Source organism: Harmonia axyridis, chromosome 3 (genome assembly GCF_914767665.1).
Source record: "Harmonia axyridis chromosome 3, icHarAxyr1.1, whole genome shotgun sequence".
Taxonomy (NCBI): Eukaryota; Metazoa; Arthropoda; class Insecta; order Coleoptera; family Coccinellidae; genus Harmonia; species Harmonia axyridis.
Genome location: NC_059503.1, coordinates 21018855 through 21038793, shown reverse-complemented (window position 1 = coordinate 21038793; position 19939 = coordinate 21018855). Strand labels below are relative to the sequence as shown.

At 35.8% G+C, this 19939-nt stretch overlaps 2 protein-coding genes across 3 annotated transcripts in view; one reads left to right on the top strand and one right to left on the bottom strand.

Moving 5' to 3' along the window:
- The first annotated feature begins 1759 nt into the window (after positions 1-1759).
- The window catches only part of LOC123677030, a 180525-nt gene continuing 162345 nt past the window's right edge, over positions 1760-19939 (top strand). For both annotated transcript variants that reach the window (XM_045613434.1, XM_045613433.1), the window contains exons 1-6: positions 1760-2012; positions 3675-3921; positions 8154-8481; positions 12440-12599; positions 13633-13861; positions 16512-16801. In XM_045613434.1, the coding sequence (XP_045469390.1) occupies positions 3685-3921; positions 8154-8481; positions 12440-12599; positions 13633-13861; positions 16512-16801 (1244 nt within the window). In that variant the 5' untranslated portion in view covers positions 1760-2012; positions 3675-3684. The remainder of the gene's footprint in view (positions 2013-3674; positions 3922-8153; positions 8482-12439; positions 12600-13632; positions 13862-16511; positions 16802-19939) is intronic.
- LOC123677031 (adenylate kinase 8) lies at positions 10861-12428 on the bottom strand. Its single transcript, XM_045613435.1, has one exon. The coding sequence runs from the start codon at positions 12355-12357 to the stop codon at positions 10936-10938; it is 1422 nt and encodes a 473-aa protein (XP_045469391.1). The 5' UTR covers positions 12358-12428; the 3' UTR covers positions 10861-10935.

Below are 19939 nucleotides of genomic sequence, written 5' to 3'. Positions count from 1 at the left end.
TGGGTAACTAAGTACTTCTCAGTCGCTATCACTGTCCATAATATGAATATATCCGATATTTTCCCAATAAATAGTCAGATATTTCATAAGTTGTCAAGCTATATATATATCTCCATATAGCACCAACCATTCCAAAAATTGCGATTTCTATCAAATTTCGTTTTAATTTATCAGTACAGGAACCAATAACTATTTTGAGGTAATTTTTTTTTGTTTGTTCCATGATAAAGAGAAAGGTATGCCTTTGAAAATGGAAAGTGATAATAACCAAATGGCTACAGTTGCGGCACCAATTCTTTGTCATGAAATTTTCACTAGTCGAAAGTAAAGGCTTTAGAACGCAATTGAGGCTCCAGAAATACTAGTTTTGCGCATGCAAAAAACACAGCATTTTCATTTATCCAGAAGAAAAGGAATTTCTTCAAATCAATTCATGACAATGACCTTTGAAATTTGGACTTTTATGGATAGATCCTCCACTTATCGATGAGTGTTAGTTGATTGTACAAGGTACAAGAAAAGCAGAGCAAACTGTATATGATCTTAACTCAATCAACAGCCACGTGCCTTATATCAGAATTTAAATTGGGAAATAAAACTAATATTGATAATCGGTGAAATCGATGAAGACTAAAAAGTTCGCCAATTAATCCAGGTAAATATTTACGGAGGTAACTCTCTATAGAAGGCTGGAGCATAACCGCTTTTGAATTTGAAAGCTGTTTGTTTGAGATGAAATTTCACCCAGAAACAAATATTTTTCAGAACTTGATTTTTTTTTAATTTGAGTTTTCTTGTAAGGATCTCGGTCGAAAGTGGATTGATTCAAATTTCCAAGTCGCAGCAAATAAAAATAGGTATTCTACTTCTTACAATGGAAGAATTGAAAATTCTTCACTGAATTCTGTAGTTTGATCATGAAAATGAGAATGAGATATTATGCAGTATAAGGTTTCACACGATTCGGAATATTTTCTTGTACATTTACATAGGAAAAATCTCCTCACTATCTATTCCTCGAGCCAGCAGAAAGAACTTTCATTTTCAGACTCGTCAATTAATTTCTTAGAGAAAAATAGGTTTCCTCATGTAAGGTAGGTACGGCAAGTGAAGTTTGCTCAGCACTTATCTATCTTCGCTTTAGTGTACCTTCATTGTTAATTTACTCTAACATATTTTTACATAGTTATTTTCAGGTATGGCCATTTGAGTCTTTATTGCGTTATTCATGATTATATATTTTTAAGGACTTTTTATTATAGAAAGCTATGGCTTTATGTTTTCCTGAACCTTGAGCTTGAATAATATTATTTGTCGTCTGAATCTGATCTTGTTTGGAATCAAACAATGTATAAAAAGTCCCTAGCAGTAGTTTCAAAGATAAGAATACTTACTCTCTTTTCACAAAAGTATTTAAAAGTAGATTCAACAATTTTCATAAATTTGTGCTTTAAACACAAGACGATGGCAATTGAAGACAGCCGCCGAAGATATACATTGTTAAAACTAGTTGAAAACATCATTAACTATGTATGTACCCACATACATCGTTGGAGTTAAGTTTGCGACATCAATGTCACCAGTTTTACATGTAATTTATCCATGAATTACGTATGTTCAAAAGTTTCGTAATTCTTTTTGGACACCTGTTGTATAAACACAACGTTCTATTTTTGCCAAGTTTAAAATTAGTGATGGTTTGCATTTTAGGTTGGCCCAAATCTTAAATAGATTCGAATTCAGTTTCGATTGTGCGCGGAGAAGTACACGATAACGTGCGAATAAAACAACATTGGCGAATGTTGTGTTTCACGGAGACTTGTCCAGTGAAAAAAACGAGAAAAATGAACTTGAACTTTTCCTGACCAACATTCTCATATTTTGTGTTTATCGCCGTAACGCAGGACATTCCAACACGAAGAGAGTGTCCAGGAATACGAATAGAGAGGCCTTTTTCCCTTCCTGCTCTCAGGGAATATATGTTTCATCCCATTTTCACATTAAATTTTCAGGTTAGTGTACAAGAAATGGGGAAGTTGCGCGTTATATCGAAAAAAGGTCCTATTACTATAAAGGGATATTTTCATGAGGGGAATAATGCTGACCATTTCCATAAAACAAGAATGCCATTCGAATATTTGAAAAAATGTTATGTTCGGAACTTAATTTCGTGTACCAAGTCACCTTGAAGTATTAAGGTTCGAAAAATATAAAATATAATCTTTATTAGAAAAGACCCCACATTTACATTGACGAAATATATCAGTTCAATCAAAATAGATTATTTATTTAAATTTTTTGGATATTTCAAGACGGACGTGACCAATTCATACAAAAATGATTTTCTTATAATTGATTGGAACAGAAATTTTCTATAGAATACTTTTATTAGAGCTAACTTATCATAAGATTGTCGTTATCGATTTTATGGTTTAATGTAGATTCCCGAGAACGTATTTCCAAAGGTGAATTCTTCAGAACAATCATTTATTTATGAGATGGAAATTGTTCTTGAAAGAGCAAAAGGTTTAACAATCGTTTTCTCAGCTCGAAATTCATGCGGAATAAAAATATTTGTTAGCTATTTATATTGATTTTGAAGTTTGTGTGTGAAAAGAACTTTTCTTCCCATCTTGAGAATAAGATCATTATTATGGGGTATTCCAACAGTGACGTGACGTTCTATTAAGGTTAACCGCTGATATTCTCGTTTTTTTTTGAAACAGTATATTTAGGCTCCTTTAAAGCTTTAATTCTGAAATTGTTTGGTTGTACCAAAAAACTGTAAATGAACAAACATATTCTATCTTATGGAACACCCTGTTTTTTATTGAATTTTCAGATTTCAAGAAATAAGTGAAGCAAAGATTGTTGACCGTTTTTGAGATATTTCGATTTTTCATAAATTGGAAGGTCTTTGGAAAAATTTTATGATGAAGTTAATGGATTTATTTGAATGAGATTTTGTAAGTGGATTCCATAGAAGAACGGTGTTGAGTACAGAATTTTTGATAATCAACGAAAACTCTACTAGGTTCTCAAAATGAAACCAATATGATGACCAATTTAAATATCAATATCAGGCTTATTCCAAATGGCACACCCTATATTTTATTCTCTCATTAGTTAGAGAATTTGTCAAAGATAATGAAATTTGCATTGATTAAAAATAAATTACAGTGTGTGTATCATTAAAATAAAATCATTAATTTTGAAGCTAATAGGTTATTCCTTCAATTTATGAAGATTCGAAATACCTACATATCTCAAATTTCAAGCATATGTTTGAACAGACTTGAGTTCATTTATTCGATACAAACTAGAAAAGCAGAGTATTCCACAAGAAAAAACATATGTTTGGTCATTCACACTTTTGATACATCCTGTGTATTTCCAAATAATTTGAGAATGTAGCTCTAATGGAGTCTAATGATACTGTATCGAAAAAAAATAGAAAGTTCCAGCGCTTGATCGTAATAGAGCGTCGCATCAATGATAGAACACCCTGTATCAATTGGGACATACCGTTTCACTTGATGAAAATTTTACGCTGGGCTTCTGATCTCAGATCAGGAATGAAACTCAAAATTTCAAATATTTGTTTCGATTACATTTCTAATGATTTATTATGAAAAAACATAACTTATCACTTACTTTGCAGTTTTTTCTTTCAGAAAGCCCAAAATGACAGCTGATGAGATACGTCCCAAAAGACAAGGATGGGACGAAATAATTGCCCTGAAATTAAAAAAACCGAAAAATTGGAACTGGGAATTAACGACATCGAAATCATCACCACATATTCTATTTCCGGTGATCAGGCTTTATGATTACAGAGGAAATTTAGTTCTGGAAACCCAGGATACTGGTCCAGCCAATCAGAGAAAGAGTTGGCACAGCGATTGTCCTCAAACAGAAAAGGTAACCAGATTTGAATATTTTCACTCTGAATTTCATAGAATTTTGATCGAATGTTGATTTCAGTTCGGATTCTATGATGGATTCCCCAATGAACTGAAATACAGAAAAACAGAAATGCTCGTGCTTCTGATGACTATTCATTTCTTTCTACTTTCAGATACAGCATTTCAAACGAAATATTCGTATGTTTTCATGGAATCAAAACTAAATATGCGCATCTTCCCATATCATTCACATTCCACTTCTTCTATTGAAAAATTTTCTGTGAACCTTATGTTCAACTCTACCTTTCGAGCTTGTTGTTAATAAAATGTCCGAAAAATGCAAATCACCATGTCTTTCAATTTAAATGATGAAATAACAGCATGTGATGGGTTTTAAGATGGCTCAAGAAGAAATTAAGATTTTCCTGATGGGGAATTACCCAAAACTGCTCCATCTAGTTGTTTGAAAACTTCCCTCCTCTCTATTTTCATGCATTTCGATGAATAATAAATATCATTCTGTGGAACTCAATTTCATTCATAGATGTCAAATAAAATTCTCAACAATTATTTCGACTCTATTAGAGGTTTTTAGGCTCGTTTTTAGGTATATGTAATAAGTAAGTAATTGAGTCAATTCTATCTACACTGTTTTTAAACGTTTTTGAAAACTGTCTATAGTAATTATTTTCAAGACATATATTTCTTTTTCAATTCCAATAATTGATAATTTTGATATTCATTGAATGAATTCTCAAACTATACTAATCAAAACAGTTGAGGAAAACTAATTCATCAAACTTCATTCATTTAATTCCTGTAGTTCCACTAGTTTCGTAAGAAAGCTCTGAAAAGCATATACCAGACGAGTAGTTTGCTTTCATTTTGATTTTTAGATTCTACTCATTTCAAAACGTGGAGCACCAAAGTTTCAGGTCACGAAAATTGGCATATACCGTCCAGTCATGAGAATTAACACCAATTATGTAATAACAAAAAAACAAAACATTCATTGGCGTGTTTCACTCTTTCCAATGAAAAACAGTTGGGAAATAACAGCAATGAAATTTTGTTCATTGGATTAAATATGCGAAAGCTACAGAATTTGTTCCTCATTTCTATTTATAGAAAGAGCTTTTGTGGTGGATTCAAAGGTATTTTCAATGGTTTATACGTTTTTTCGTTGAATACTGTTATACATATACATATGCGCTGGAGTAGGTAATTGGAAATTTGAGAAAATAATAATTTCATTGTACTTTTTCCATTTCAACTCTTATTGTTCCCTGACAACATGGTTCTAAGTTGCTCTTAGCACCAACATTTTTTAATTGAAGTCAATTATTGTTGATTAATTTAATGATTGTAATAAATTGAATACATATTTATGTAGTGTTGCTATTCAATTTCGTATCATAGTTATTAATGAATAAATTCAATTCGAGAATCACGAATTCTCGTGATTGAGATGTTGTTCATATGAACTTTATGAATTGTTTTTCTGAGAAAAATTATCTTACATCCTGAGATACCGACTTGACAGTAGAGATTCACGGTTTGGCTTGATATTCAAGATACTTGACTTAATATTCGAGCTACTTGGCTTGAGCTTCACTTGAAATCAACTCAAGTTCAAGTCAAGAAGTAGTTTTTCAATGTTAAGTCAAGTGGTTAATGAATAAATTCTTGACTTGATATTGAAAAACTACTACTTGACTTTGACTTGAGTTGATTTCAAGTCAAGCTCAAGCCAAGTAGCTTGAATATCAAGCCAAGCCGTGAATCCCTACTTGCCAGCACTGTTTAATTTCCATATCAAAATATTATAAAAACTTTTTCATGCGAATTCTCTTGATTAAGATGTTCATATCAACTTTATGAAACGATTTTTCGAGAAAAATTATCTTACATCTTGAGATACCGACTTGCCAGTAGAGATTCACGGCTTGGCTTGATAATCAAGCTACTTGACTTGATATTCGAGCTATTTTGCTTGAGGTTGACTTGAAATCAACTCAAGTTCAAGTCAAGTAGTAGTTTTTCAATGCTTAGTCAAGTGGTTAATGAATAAATTCTTGACTTGATATTGAAAAATACTACTAGACTTTAACTTGAGTTGATTTCAAGTCAAGCTCAAGCCAAGTAGCTTGAATATCAAGCCAAGCCGTGAATCCCTACTTGCCAGCACTGTATAATTTCCATATCAAAACATTGTAAAAACTTTTTCATGCGAATTCTCTTGATTAAGATGTTCATATCAACTTTATGAATTGATTTTTTGAGAAAAATTATCGTACATCCTGAGATACCGACTTGCCAGTAGGGATTTACGGCTTGGCTTGATAATCAAGCTACTTGACTTGATATTCGAGTTACAAGTCAAATAGTAGTTTTTCAATATTAATGTCTTTCAAGTACTTAATGAATAAATTCTTCACTTGATTTTGAAAAACTACTACTTGACTTGAACTACAGTTGATTTTGAGTCAAGCTCAAGCCAAGTAGCTTGAATATCAAGCCAATCCGGAAATCCCTAAGCACTGTATAATAGAAATGTTGCGTCATACATATAATGAAATCAAATGAATTTAGGTTTTACACATTAAAGGCCGTTTTTAAAATACTAAAATAGCATTTTCATCATCTTATTTCTCGAATTCAATCGAATGAAATTGATTTAATTGTGTTAATTCTTATCGACTAACACGTGGCTGCGAACGCCAATCAAGACAATTTGACGTCATATCACTGGAACGTTTAGAACATAGACAAACTAATCTTATCAAGAACTAGTTCATCTATGGTTTAAAACGTCAGATGATATAATCAAACTGACTTGACTGTCAATATCAGCTGATATCAGTTCAGTTTGACAGACCGTTAGCACGTGGTGACCATAGATCAAGGTCTATAGATTACACAGGTTGTCGTAACTTGTGTTGAAGAGTGGGGTAACGCGTCATCTGGTGTCTGTCAAGGTCTGTAGAGTGTCTGTATCGCCATTGGCCATTATTGACAGACATTTTATCATAGATATTTTATGATTGAAGATATTAAAGACTATTTAGGATAGGCCACAAACGATATACGCGATCAAACTAACAAGAAAATACGTGAAAACCCACGATTTTATTACAATAAAATGTTATTTATTTGAATATGTAAACCGAGTGACGTCACGAATGGTTGACGCTGATTGGTTGAAAGTTACGAGACAACGTGTCTATCTATAGACCTTGACCATAGATAAACTAGTTAGTTTGCCTATGGTGGCTATTATGTAGTGACGTCACCATTATACTGTGACAGAATGAAGCGTTTCAGCGGGCATGTTGAAAACTTTTTTAATTCGCGTATTTTTTATTGATACTTTCTATATTTCTCCATGGAAATAATTTTTTTCGTGTTTATATAGGGCTTATCTATAGATTAAAAGCAATTTCAAAATATAAGCAACATCCCTATTCCCACAGACTCAATTTCCACAATGTCCTCAAACAAACCAATACGAATTCGGCGTTTTGAACAATCAAAAAAAAAAAACAGAGAATTGCAGTCACATATTTCCTTCGAGAACAAAAGGAACAAATAGAACATTTTCCACTTGATCGTGTCAGAATCTGACACCATGAAATAACTTGTCCCACATTTTATTTACAGCAATGGAAAATTCCAAGGGAATCAAAGTTGAGAACGAGTCAGTCGGAACGGAACGTTAAAAAACTTTTTCATACAAATTCTCGTGATTGAGATGTTCATATCAACTTTATGACTTGTTTTTCTGAGAAAAATTATCTTTCATCATTTTGGCTTGATATTCAAGCTACTTGACTTGATATTCGAGCTACTGGCTTGAGCTTGACTTGAAATCAACTCGAGTTCAAGTTAGATAATAGTTTTTCAATTTTAAGTCAAGTTCTTATTATTAAGTACTTGACTTGATATTGAAAAACTACCACTAGAATTGAACTAGATTTGATTTCAAGTCAAGCTCAAGCCAAGTAGCTTGCATATCAAACCAAGCCGTGAATCCCTATTTGCTAGCACTGTATAATTCCCACAGAGTCAATTCCCCCAAAGTCCACAAACAAACCAATACGAATTCGGCGTTTCGAACAACCAAAAAAAAAACATAGAATTGCAGTCACATATTTCCTTCGAGAACAAAAGGAACAAATAGAACATTTTCCACTTGAACGTGTCAGAATCTGACACCATGAAATAACTTGTCCTACCTTTTATTTACAGCAATGGAAAATTCCAAGGGAATCAAAGTTGAGAACGAGTCAGTCGGAACGGGGATGTAGCGACAAGAGGGATGTCCTCACGCCAAACAAACCGGGGGCATCGATTAACCGGAGGGATGGACGACGATCGGGCAAAAACAACAACGATTTTGCGAAAACTTCCTGTGAGAATATCAACGTGACAGCCGGAAATTCGACCAAACAACCGGGAACGGACGGAAGTAGGGAACAAAACAAAGATGCGATACGTGTAGAAGACAGCAGAGTTTCGAGATTCAAGGATGGCTGTCTGGAGAAGTCCTGGAGCGATGTAGTGTGGAAGAAGCAAGGTGGGTTAAGGTTTATCGCCTTGTGTATTTTTCAAGGATTGAGTGATCGAAATAAAAAGAGACTTTGTACAGGGTGAATCTCGGGAACTAGGTATTTTGCAAATATTTTGAAAATTTGTCACAAATTTTTAAATTATTTTTAAGGGGTCATTTTGCATGAAAAAATAATTACAGTTTGCTATAGCTATAACTTTCGTTCGCCAAAGCTTCATATTCCAAGATAAGGAGTTTTTTAATTAACTATTAATTCATTGCTCCTTCAATCTGTGTCAAAAATGCAGAAAAAATTTGAACTGTAATAAATCATTAAGAACTACACATATTGTCAAAAGTCTTGCCTCCCTAGGTTTGTCAAGAAATGAACAATCTATGTTCTGGAAATGAGATGAATAGTTTCCTCTATTTCAACTGCAATATATTCGATGGAAAATCTTCGTTTGTTACTTCTTGCTTCTTGCAGGATGAGACAAAATGGGAAGAACGAGAAAAGATCTAAATTTATCGATTATTTATTTCAATAACTGCCCAATACGCCTACGGATCTCACGAATCAAGTCATTGATGAAATTTTCTTGTATATCTTTCCATTCTTCTTGAAGGGATAATCTCAATTCCTGAAAATTTGAAGATGGGTTCTGGCGATTGGATACTGCCCGCCCTAAGTAATTCCATACGTGCTCAATTGGATTAATGTCTGGTGAGTTCATATCCTGGATATTGTCCTCTTGAAGAATGTTTTGAACCATTCGTGTGCGGTGTGGTGAGGCGCAAATTAGTTGCGAAGAGGAACAATGATTGGTTCAATGATGTTTTTTACGTAGATGGAACCTGTCATTGTGCGTTTAACGATAATAAGAGGGTTACGGCGACAAAACATTATACCCCCCAGCCCTCAAAAGGGCACAACTTCCCAGACGAAATTGAGTCGCTCTAGTCTGCCTGGATCTCTCCAAACCGTAAAAAGTACGTTGCACCATTGTGGTAAAATACAGTCTTGGTGTGGTGTTCTGCCCATTGCCGACGGGTAGCTCTATGCCAGGTGATAGCCGAGATACTCTTAAAGATCTTCTTGCCCTTAAATTTAATAAATGCAACCGTCTCCTTATGGTACTGGCTGAAACCACCGTCTGTAGGTCCTCAGAAAATGACTTCGAAGGGCTGTTACAGATACCGTTCGATTTCTTCGAGTAAAATTTGCGATATAATGATCTTTCCTTGCAGATGTTACTCTGGGTCGATCAGACACTGGTCTTCAGACAACGCGGCCGGTTTCCAGGAAAAAAGCCACTATGAGCCTTACTGATATCCGTAGAATATTCAAACGTTGCGCAATCTGGTGTTTCCACAAAGCTTTACGATGTAGGGTTACTGTTCTTGCTAAGTCAAACTGAGAAATTGGATGTCCTGGCATTTTCTTCGGAATATTCTCAATATAACAACTCTCGTTATTTGCTGAAAACTGATAACCTTCGAATGGACCTGTATTCTCCCGAATAAGAAACTTTTTTTTGCTTGTTGATTGTTTTTTGTGATAAAATAGTGAGATGTCACAAACAAAAAATTGTCATATTACATTCAACAAGTTGAGAGTTGATGGGGGTACGGGGCAATATTTTTGATGATGTGTGTATCCTATAATAGATAGTTTTTTGAAGAAATGAAAAATATCCTCTAATAGGTTTAATTTTTTGCATATAATCAATTTTTTTGTAGGTGTCATAGGTTTCTGATATATAGGGCATCTAAAAAAGACTGTCAAAATTTCAGAAACGTAAAAATAGAGTAAACATCTGAATAGTGGATATCCAACGAAATAAGCAAATTGAATTTAGTTTGACATTGAAGGTGACCTTGAAATTGATATTTGACTCTTTGATAAGAAGGCAGACTGTGTGCAGATGATAAATTCAATTTTCAACTGAAAAAAATCAGACTCAAGAAAATGTTCATTTTTTGGTTCTTTCTCTTCATCAATCAACAAGCTCTGAAATATCTTCCACTAGAGAATATTAGAGATAGAGATTATTCACAGGTTCAAGGAGCAAACAGATTTGCTTAGGTGAAACGGACTCACTCCAAATTTGAAATACCTTTATTCCTTTATTTGAAGCATCTTCTCTCTGAGAAATTCAACCTCATGCACAGTATGAATACAAACTTAAAGTTTCATTTTTTGAAAACAATGCGAAAATGTATGATAATGTTAAGCTCCATTAATGATCTATCATTTTAGAATAATAATTCACTTTAGAGAATATATCAGATGACGTCAACTGATATCTTGTCACCACGTAATAATTTCTTTTGTAGAAAAGATATTTTATGTAAAATATACCGAGACACTACTCAACTAACTGAAAAATGAAATCCATTTTCAAATCAGGGAAAATATCAATAAATCTATTAATAAGATATAAAGAATAACAGGCGTATATCTTTCAATTGTAAGTGTATTCATAAAGTTGTGATAAACATATCCTTCATTTGAGGTGGGTACGGTCCACATTTGCATAAGGCAAACATATCTTCAAGCTTTGGAGGTCTCGCTGGCATAGGTTCATCCTCGAATGGTTTCCGAGGAGGACAAGGAGGTGACTCCCTCACAATAATACCGATCATACACTCATTCACCCAACGTCTCTGTTGATCACCATTCACCACTGAAGCAGTACCCCCACAATAATCTCTGAGTTGCGGATATTTTTCACAGTAGTATGTATGTTCTGAATTCACGATGTTCTCCCTATCCTTAGGATGTAATTCTAACTTCTTGCCCTTCACCCTTTCCTTATCTAGCAAGTTCACCCCAGAACCAGTGTCTATATTGATTCGGTTCAACGTAACCCTTTCTCGGCACACTTTGAGATCGCACTCCAAGAAAATAATTCGATTGGGGGGAGTATCGACGCAGTCTAAATACATCAAGTCAGCCTTGCTGAACGGAAAGCCCGTGAGGACCCAGCCATTCTTCAAGCAATCAACTTCGAGTATCTTCTTGTTCAAAAGTTGAACCAAGAGATCCGAATGGAAACAAACGCGTTCTTTGCATGCTCTTAACTTTGCACTTATATCAGATTCAGACACCCATGCTTGACATAATAAATATTCAAAGTCTATATGGACGATATTTAGTGTTTTAGCTAGAAGCTTCGCTTGTGTTTTCCTTCCTGAACCTCTAGGACCAATTATGAGAACTCTTGGAGTGATTGATATTTTCCCTCCTCGTATTTTCATTAGTTCAATACAAGTCTTAGCCACTTCATCAGGTGACATTTGCTTTAAGTGAACCTCATGTAGGATGTTTTTGAAGATATTCTTCAAAGCAAGCAACTGACGTCTGTCTTCAGGCCAATCTTCTGGAACATCACAGTATTTTAGTTGATCTATCGGTGGGTAGAATGGACTCACTAGAAATAAGCAATGAGTTGGCAATATTCCAGCCTTGATCAAAGCCTTAGCTTCAGCTTCATTCTTCAGACAATTGACCAGTATCCAACCGTTTTTGTAAGCGTCATCTTTGCGAACCAATTTGGATATAACTCTAGCCACTTGGGAAGGTTTCAAGGTACTCTTTGCAGCTTTCGCGAATTTTTCTAATGTATCTTTCGTGATAACTACTTGTCTTGTTGTACTTGAAATGCGTAAGGCCACTTTATCACAGTTTGTTCTCGGTGGACAGATCATCACTACTCTAGTGTTGTCTCTGTTCTGGTATGTGTTGAATAATATCTGTTTGATGAATGACACATGATCTTCTGGTTGTTGTATGGTAAGTTCTCTGGCTAACTCGTGAAAGAGTTCATACAATCGGTGTTTTTCCATGTAAGGTATATGCCATGATGGAATTTGCAAGGGTCGCCTACTTTTGTCGTTCATATTTATCAATTCTCATATAATTTACAAAACAATATTAATGACAATCTGTGTTTCAAATTTGAAAACTGTCATTTATTTATAGGACAACGACATAGGCGAACGAGAAGCGATGATGTCTATAGAAGAAAGATGAAATATAATGATGTTACAATCGATGATATTCTGTTGATAGGAGAACAAGCATCACCAAATAATGAAAATGATTCCAATCATGAACCTGACTCGACTAAGAATTCTTCTAGGTGAGTAGAAATGCTGTTAATTAATTCTGAAAGTTTCAGTTGAGACGTAATAAGATATTTTTTGATGTGAAGAAATATAAGATGTGCTTTAAATCCAAGCTATTATTATATTTTCATAAATTATTGAATGAAATAACTCTTCAGTTCAGATTGTTCGATAAACGAACCATTAGAATATATTCCAAATGGTTGTGTTTAGAAGATATTCTATATTCGATCTGTACTATATTTCTTATTTGAATGAAGTACATTAATTTGTCTTTTATTATGCCCTTAAAAAGCTGAGGGTATATTAATATTTTCCAAAACTACATTGATTTTAGATAATCTTTTTCTTCCCAACATATTGGCTATTTGAAAAGAATTATTGTAAAGGTACAGTAAGGTATTGCTTCAATTCATTGATCTATATCACTTACAACACTCTAATTCGATTGTTTCTTGGGTGCTCCAAAATATTCCTTTCTTAGACCTCCTCCAACTATTTTTCTCTGGAGTTTCCATCGAATTCGTTTTCAAAGAAGTTGTTGATATCATCCTGTATTTTACTTTAATTACATTTAAATTAACTTCATAAATTGCCTTCTCTTCTGTGTCTCTTCCCAGAAAAGAGTTGTTAGTTTTCTTTTCAATCATCAGGTGATTTTCATTTTTCTTCTCATTTGAATCTCTAAAGTCTCCGTTCCTCTTCTCTGAGTTTTATTTCCACACCTACAGTTTGTATTTTGCATTTTCGTAATCCTATGCTAAACTTAATGGAAATTTTCAACGAGTAATTTGATTTTTTAATTTTGAAATGAGATTTCAAATTGAAATTCTCTAGAAAAACATCTTTTTGAAATGGAATTGAAATCTATAAAAGAAAGATAATCCACGGGGCCATCAGTTCAGGAATTGTATCTATAATTCGTCTAAATTCATGTTCGAATTTCCAAACATCATTGATAACTTTCAGAACCAACACAAATTCTCATTTCGTTTTCTATGTGATTTGTATTCCGTGAGCAAACTCAAAATATATTCTCATTTTCAGCAACACAGGATACGGAAGGCCCGGCAGAACTTCCTCGAAGTATGACAGCCGTTATATTTCAGAAAATTCCGACAACACTAGAATAATTCAGTCGACGGCACATCCCAGGTATAAAACAAGGACGAGCAGTGCTGGCACGTTGATAATAAGCGAGGAAAGTTTCTACAAACCGAATAGACGAAAACGCCCTGAGCGAGAAAACACATCGGCGGATATGACGTCAGCAAAGGTAAATAATGAACCAAAGAGGCTTTAACAGCATCAGGCTATGAATTGAACAAAGCGGGCATTTTTCAGCACTCGTTCTCATCTGTTAGTTCTATCATTCCGTCAAAATGTCTGTAATTTGCGATTTTGAATAGGAAAAGGCTCAAACGATAGGGTTCACCTTACTGACGGATTCGTCTACAAATTAGAATTTGGCTGTCAATAAACACTTAAACTTTCCAACGGAATAAGGAACTCTAGATACTTCAAATTTCCAGGATAGGTTCGGATCTCAAATGACGAGGTTTACCCCTTATCAGGGCCATTTTTTTTCGAAATTTCTATATATGTTGTGTATAATGTACGTAGATATCCATAAAGAATGTTCAAAAAATTTTCGCCTCATATTTTCCGTGAAAAAGTTGATATTATGAAATGTGCCAAATATGGCACAACTCCTTTTTTTTTCGAATCCAATTGTGGTGCAGTGAGAAAATTGATTGGCCTTGCTTTTTAGGTATTATTATTATTATTTGAACTGGGGTCGTTTTGCTTCGATAAGCCTTCCGGGAACTGCGACCATGCAGATCTTTTGTTCACTACCCTACTCATTCATAGAAACCCAGGGAGGTCGTCAACGACGTTAATAAATTTGACAACCTCCCTAGGGGCCTTGGCCATTACCTCTCTGGTATCCAGGACCGGCTTGCCCATGTGAATGGTTCTTAGGCCAGCCAGCTCTGGACACTTGCATATCAAGTGTTCAGACGTTTCTACTTCCGATCCACAGAGCCTGCAAATCTCGTCTGCTGACTTACCCATACGGTACAAATGATGTTTGTACCGACAGTGCCCCGTCAGCAGTCCCACCATCACCCGAAGCTCCGCTCGTGACAGCTTCAGGAGTTTTCTGGTGTAAGTAGGTGAAATCTTCACCAATTTCTTTGCCTGAGCAAGTCTAGGACTGCTAGTCCAGTGGATTGTCCTACTGTTCAACTCCCATAGCTGGACCGCAGCTTTGTATTGGTCTTTTCTATCCCACAGAAAGGCTCAGGTCCAGCAGGTCTTAACCTTGATGCACTTTTTGCAAGCTCGTCCGCTCTCTCATTTCCTTCAACCCCACAGTGCTCTGGTACCCATAGTAGAGTCACCTTATTTCCTCTGGCCAGTTGCTTTATGGTGTTACGGCACTCCCAAGTCAACAGAGACACCTGACAGCACGATTACAGGGATCTCAGCGTGGCTTGGCTGTCCGTGGTGATGTAGATATGCGCCCCTTTGAGTTTCATTTTGAGACACTCCTGGGCGCATACATAAACAGCCATTATCTCGGTCTGTAGAATCGAGGGCTCACTTCCCAGGGCTTTAGAGATCCTCAGTCTAGGTCCATATATCCCAATGCCGGTGCCCTTCTCTGTTTTTGATCCATCTGTAAACCATATGGATGACTTTTTGTCCAGACGATTTATGAAACTTGCTTTTTAGGTATCACGTGAGATCTTCTTAAAATTTCTGCAAGTTCTAATTCAGCCAGTATATAGCCACCAGATTGTTTGGCTAATAATGATCTCCTACACAATATACAACTATTGCAGCACACATTTCAAGTCAAACTTGCAGACGTAACAGATAGCTTAGCCTTTATTGCGAACTGTTCCGAATATGGCACAAGTAAATAAATAACTTCTGAGAAAAAAAGGAGAAAGGTGGAAGATTTTCCTTTACACGAATCAAAATGAGGAACTTTTACTGTATACTGAATATTTTTGTTCGCTTAAATACAATTTTTCAAGGTTTTTTCAAGACCACCAAAACATTGGGAACAAAAGTCGTGAAATATGTAAGCCGGCAGTCACACTAGAATTGACCAACTCACAATATAAGCGTCAGATAGCGGCAAAAGTTTCTGAACGATACAGTAACTTTATAAAACACAATGGCGACACGAATTGTTCCGTTTTTGATTGGTTTCTGAGCCTAAATATGACGACTTTTTGCTTACATTCTCCGTTTAACTTATTTTTGGGATTTATTCGAAATGTAAGGCCCATTTTTGAGTAGTAGTAGTAGGTATTCTTCAGCTGAATAAATTTGTTCTATATACAAAACTATCGGCCAAATAATTTTAATTTTGACAAAGTGTTAGTTTAGTCAATCGTGTTCTTAAGTTCTATGCTTAAGCCCCGCTCCATTCGGCATTTTTAGGCTCAATTTGAACGTTTTGTCACCACCGTGTTTTATTGAGTCATTGTAATGAATGTCGATAAGCGGGTGTGCCGAATAGTGAACAGGATGCGTTTTGTATATTCTTGCTATAATTTCGAAGTATTGACACTATTGACATTGGAGAAGAAAGAATTTCATTAGAAACTGGAAATAGTTCTTTCATTAAATATAAGTTAAAATATGCAAAAATAATTAACAGGCGGAGCTAAAAAATCAATAATATACACTGTTCCATACGGAAAATCGAAGTTTTATGCAAGTCGAGGGTAATAAATGTTGAGTAAAAAGAATATCAACATTGTAGAGTAGTTTTAAAAGTTTCTTAAACATAGAGCAAAATGCATATGTTTAAGGATTCCTTTATGTGATCGTAGCCCATTCCCCTCAGTATTTATGTCATTTTATTATTTCCAAATTACCCTTGTAAATTTAATTTTCCCTCTCAGATTTCTCCGGACAAAGCCAACTCGGCGGGAAGTTCTGTTAAATCTTCGGAGAACGAGTCTAATTGCGACTATCTAAATGGAAAGACGTCATCTGAGAGCAGAAAATCGACGCTTACCCCATGTACGCCTACTTCTTACCGAATATCGTTTCCCTCAACCGAGGACGATGATAATTCTGTTAGAACAGTAATTTCGCGGATCAGATGGCGACATGAGCAATCACAGCTCGCGAAGGAAAACGATGGAGACGAGCTGGCTGAAGGAATTTGTGAACCGGAAGTATTCCGCAGGTGAGGTTGAGATATTTTTGCAGGGTGCACTACAGGTGGAAAAAATTGCAGTTAATTTATTTCCATTTATTCATTCTATAAATTACAATTGTTTTGCTGAACAATAGTAAACATTTTCAATTAATGATTATTATTTGTGAATTATACATCTTTACCAGCTTATTGGTTTGTTCTACTCTTGTGTTTCTTGTCTTTTTTCATATATTAGGTGTACAACTTTGCTTCCGCGTTCTGCAATAGCGGCAGATTGTTGTCGAAATAAATAAATCGTAGAGATCATACAATAAGCTTAAGTATTTGTAAACATAACGCCATCCAAATTTTAGTCTATTTGTGTCTGCATCATTTACGGCTGAGGCTCATCGAAGTATCTATGATGAGGCCTCTATTTGTGGAAGAACGTCTCGAGAGTGGTTTCAACGCTTCAAGAACGGTGATTTTGACGACGAAGACCAGCAAGACGATGGAAGAGAGAAGGTTTTCGAAGATGCAGAAATGGAGGCATTATTTGACGGAGACTCGTGTCAAACGCAACAATAATTGGCAGGATTATTGGAAGTGACTCAACAAGCCATTTCAAAACGCCTGAAAGTCATGGAAATGATTCAGAAGCAAGGAAATTGGGTGCCGTACGAGTTGAAGCCAAGAGATGTTGAACAGCGTTTGTTTGCTTGTGAACAGCTACTTGCAAAGCAAAGACGGAAGGGATTTCTGCATCGCATTGTGACTGGTGACGAAAAATGGGTTCATTACGATAATCCCAAGCGCAGAAAATCATGGGAATATCCTGGCCATGCTTCCACGTCGACGGCCAAACCGAATATTCACGATTCCAAGGTCATGCTCAGTATTTTGTGGGACCAGCTCGACGTAATATATTAATAATTGCTGAAACCGACTGAAACAATCAAAGGCGATCGTTTTCTAAAGCAATCAATGCGTTCGAGCCGAGCATTGAAAGACAAACGGCCGCAATACAACAAAAGACATGATAAAGTGATTTCACAGCATGTTGCCAAAGTGGTCAAGACATTCTTGGAAACGTAGAAATAGGAAGTCCTATTCCACCCGCCGTATTCTCCAGACGTTGCTCCCTCGGACCATCATTTGTTTCGATCAATGGCACACGGCTTGGCTGACCAGCACTTATGAAGAAGTAAAAAATTGGATCGATTCGTGGATCGCTTCAAAAGATGATCACTTTTTTCATTGCTGGATTCGTACGCTCCCCGAAAGATGGGAGAAAGTAGTGGCCAGCGATGGACAATGCTTTGAATCATAAATGTCTAACCAGTTTTTTATAATAAAGCCTCGAATTTCTGAAAAAAATAGCGGAACTAAAGTTGTACGCCTATGTACCAAAATCATTTCCATTCATTTTTCGAACAACATAAAAGTAGCGTGACATAATATCCAATACCTCGATCCTGACTCAACTCCATCGGAATTTTGTCAGGCATCTTTCGAAGATTTGTATTACCGAGAAAAAAGTTGTAGGGCACTGGTGGTTCCATCTGTGCGCTAGAAACTAGAAACTCATTGAGTAACGCGGTAATACATCAGTGATAATAAACCAAAAGTTCTGAAAATAAATCATTCCTATCTGTCGGAACTATCTCCGCCCGAGATATATTGCGCTGATCCCCTTATCAATATAAACAGATACCGAGTATTCATGATCCCTCCTGATGGGCAACTGATACAACTGTCCAGGCATTCTGTGCAATACCGAAATCAGACATCTCAGAACGAAGTAATTCTGGACCGAAGTTGAATCAATACCGGAGGACTTGGGATTCCGGCGATTCCACAAATTACTGCCGGAAACGCAGTCGATTCAACACAGGTTTATCTGTCAGCAATAGGAAGTGAAACGTAGGCTTCTTTTGCAATAGACAAACGATGTTGCATAAGAGACATGTGCTGTAACTGTCACTTCTATTTACCGAATCATTTTTTATTGAATGGATCCTACTTATTTGAGAATCCGATCATTTAGTTTTGACTATTTTCCTCGTCTTAATTTCCGCCAATTACAAACGCCAAACATGGAAACTGAAAGCACCTATCAGCAGTTTTTTCGAGTTTACCAGCGGCAAAACTTGACAGCTGTTGTCACTAAAAATTACATTACCTTTGATATCTACATATTTAAAAAAGTTGAGGAAGGGAACAAAATGCTGAAAAAACTCGCAATAAATAATTAAACAATTAAATCATAGCAAATGTTTGAAATGTCTACCGCCTTGTTCAATACATTTCACACATAGTTTTCGTACTGACTCTTCAACCCTGCGTAGTTCCAGGGCCGGCGTTAGGGGTGAAACAGTGGAGCAACTGTTTCAGGCGCCTCTTTTCGATGGGCGGCAATTCTGCCTAGTTTGTGGCCACCCTTTCATATTTCTGATAAAATATAGTCTTGATTCTTGAAACCAACATGAGGTTGGTCCGCTTTGCTGCGATTATCAACATTCCCTGCAATAAAAACCTCCAAACCGTCTTTACTAAACCGCCTGTTCGATAAATAACACATGGCAACCCAACCAATATAAGCAGCATTCCCTATTACCCTAATTGAATGAGGGATGAAATGTATTTCACAAAGACAAAAAACAACACTTCGAATTACATGGAAATTGTTTACACTTTCAACATATGGAAAATCCCTATGATTATGAATTCGAAAGTAGTAACTGATAAATGCCAAATGTATTCAGCGGAACATATGTTTTAAAACTCATTAGTTTTCGAAGCTGTGCATGCCTTACCGCCCTTTGTATCTTGTGGTGTGATAGGTAATCTTTCATCGATCGTGTGTTTTCGATTGTGAATGTGAGAATCAGATATATTACTTACGCATTGTTCATCGGCATCGAAGAAATCCAGGAATTTGTTGTAGGTAAAAATGTCCGAAAAAAAAAAGAAACCCAGTGGAAACGACTTTAGATAGAAACGATTAGCGAAATTGCTAGAGAAATCAAAAATGGCGAATTATCATTGAGGCAGGTGATATTTTTTTGGTGAGAGGGGTGTTTTGATACTTTTTCAGTAGGGGCGCCAAAAAATTCTTTGCTTCAGGCGCCAAAATTGCTAGCTCCGTCCCTGCGTAGTTCAGAACCCCTTTGACTCATTTGTGCA

Bases quoted from the DNA above. Each gene is read 5' to 3' on its own strand.
- LOC123677031 (XM_045613435.1), bottom strand. From the start codon at position 12,357: ATGAACGACAAAAGTAGGCGACCCTTGCAAATTCCATCATGGCATATA.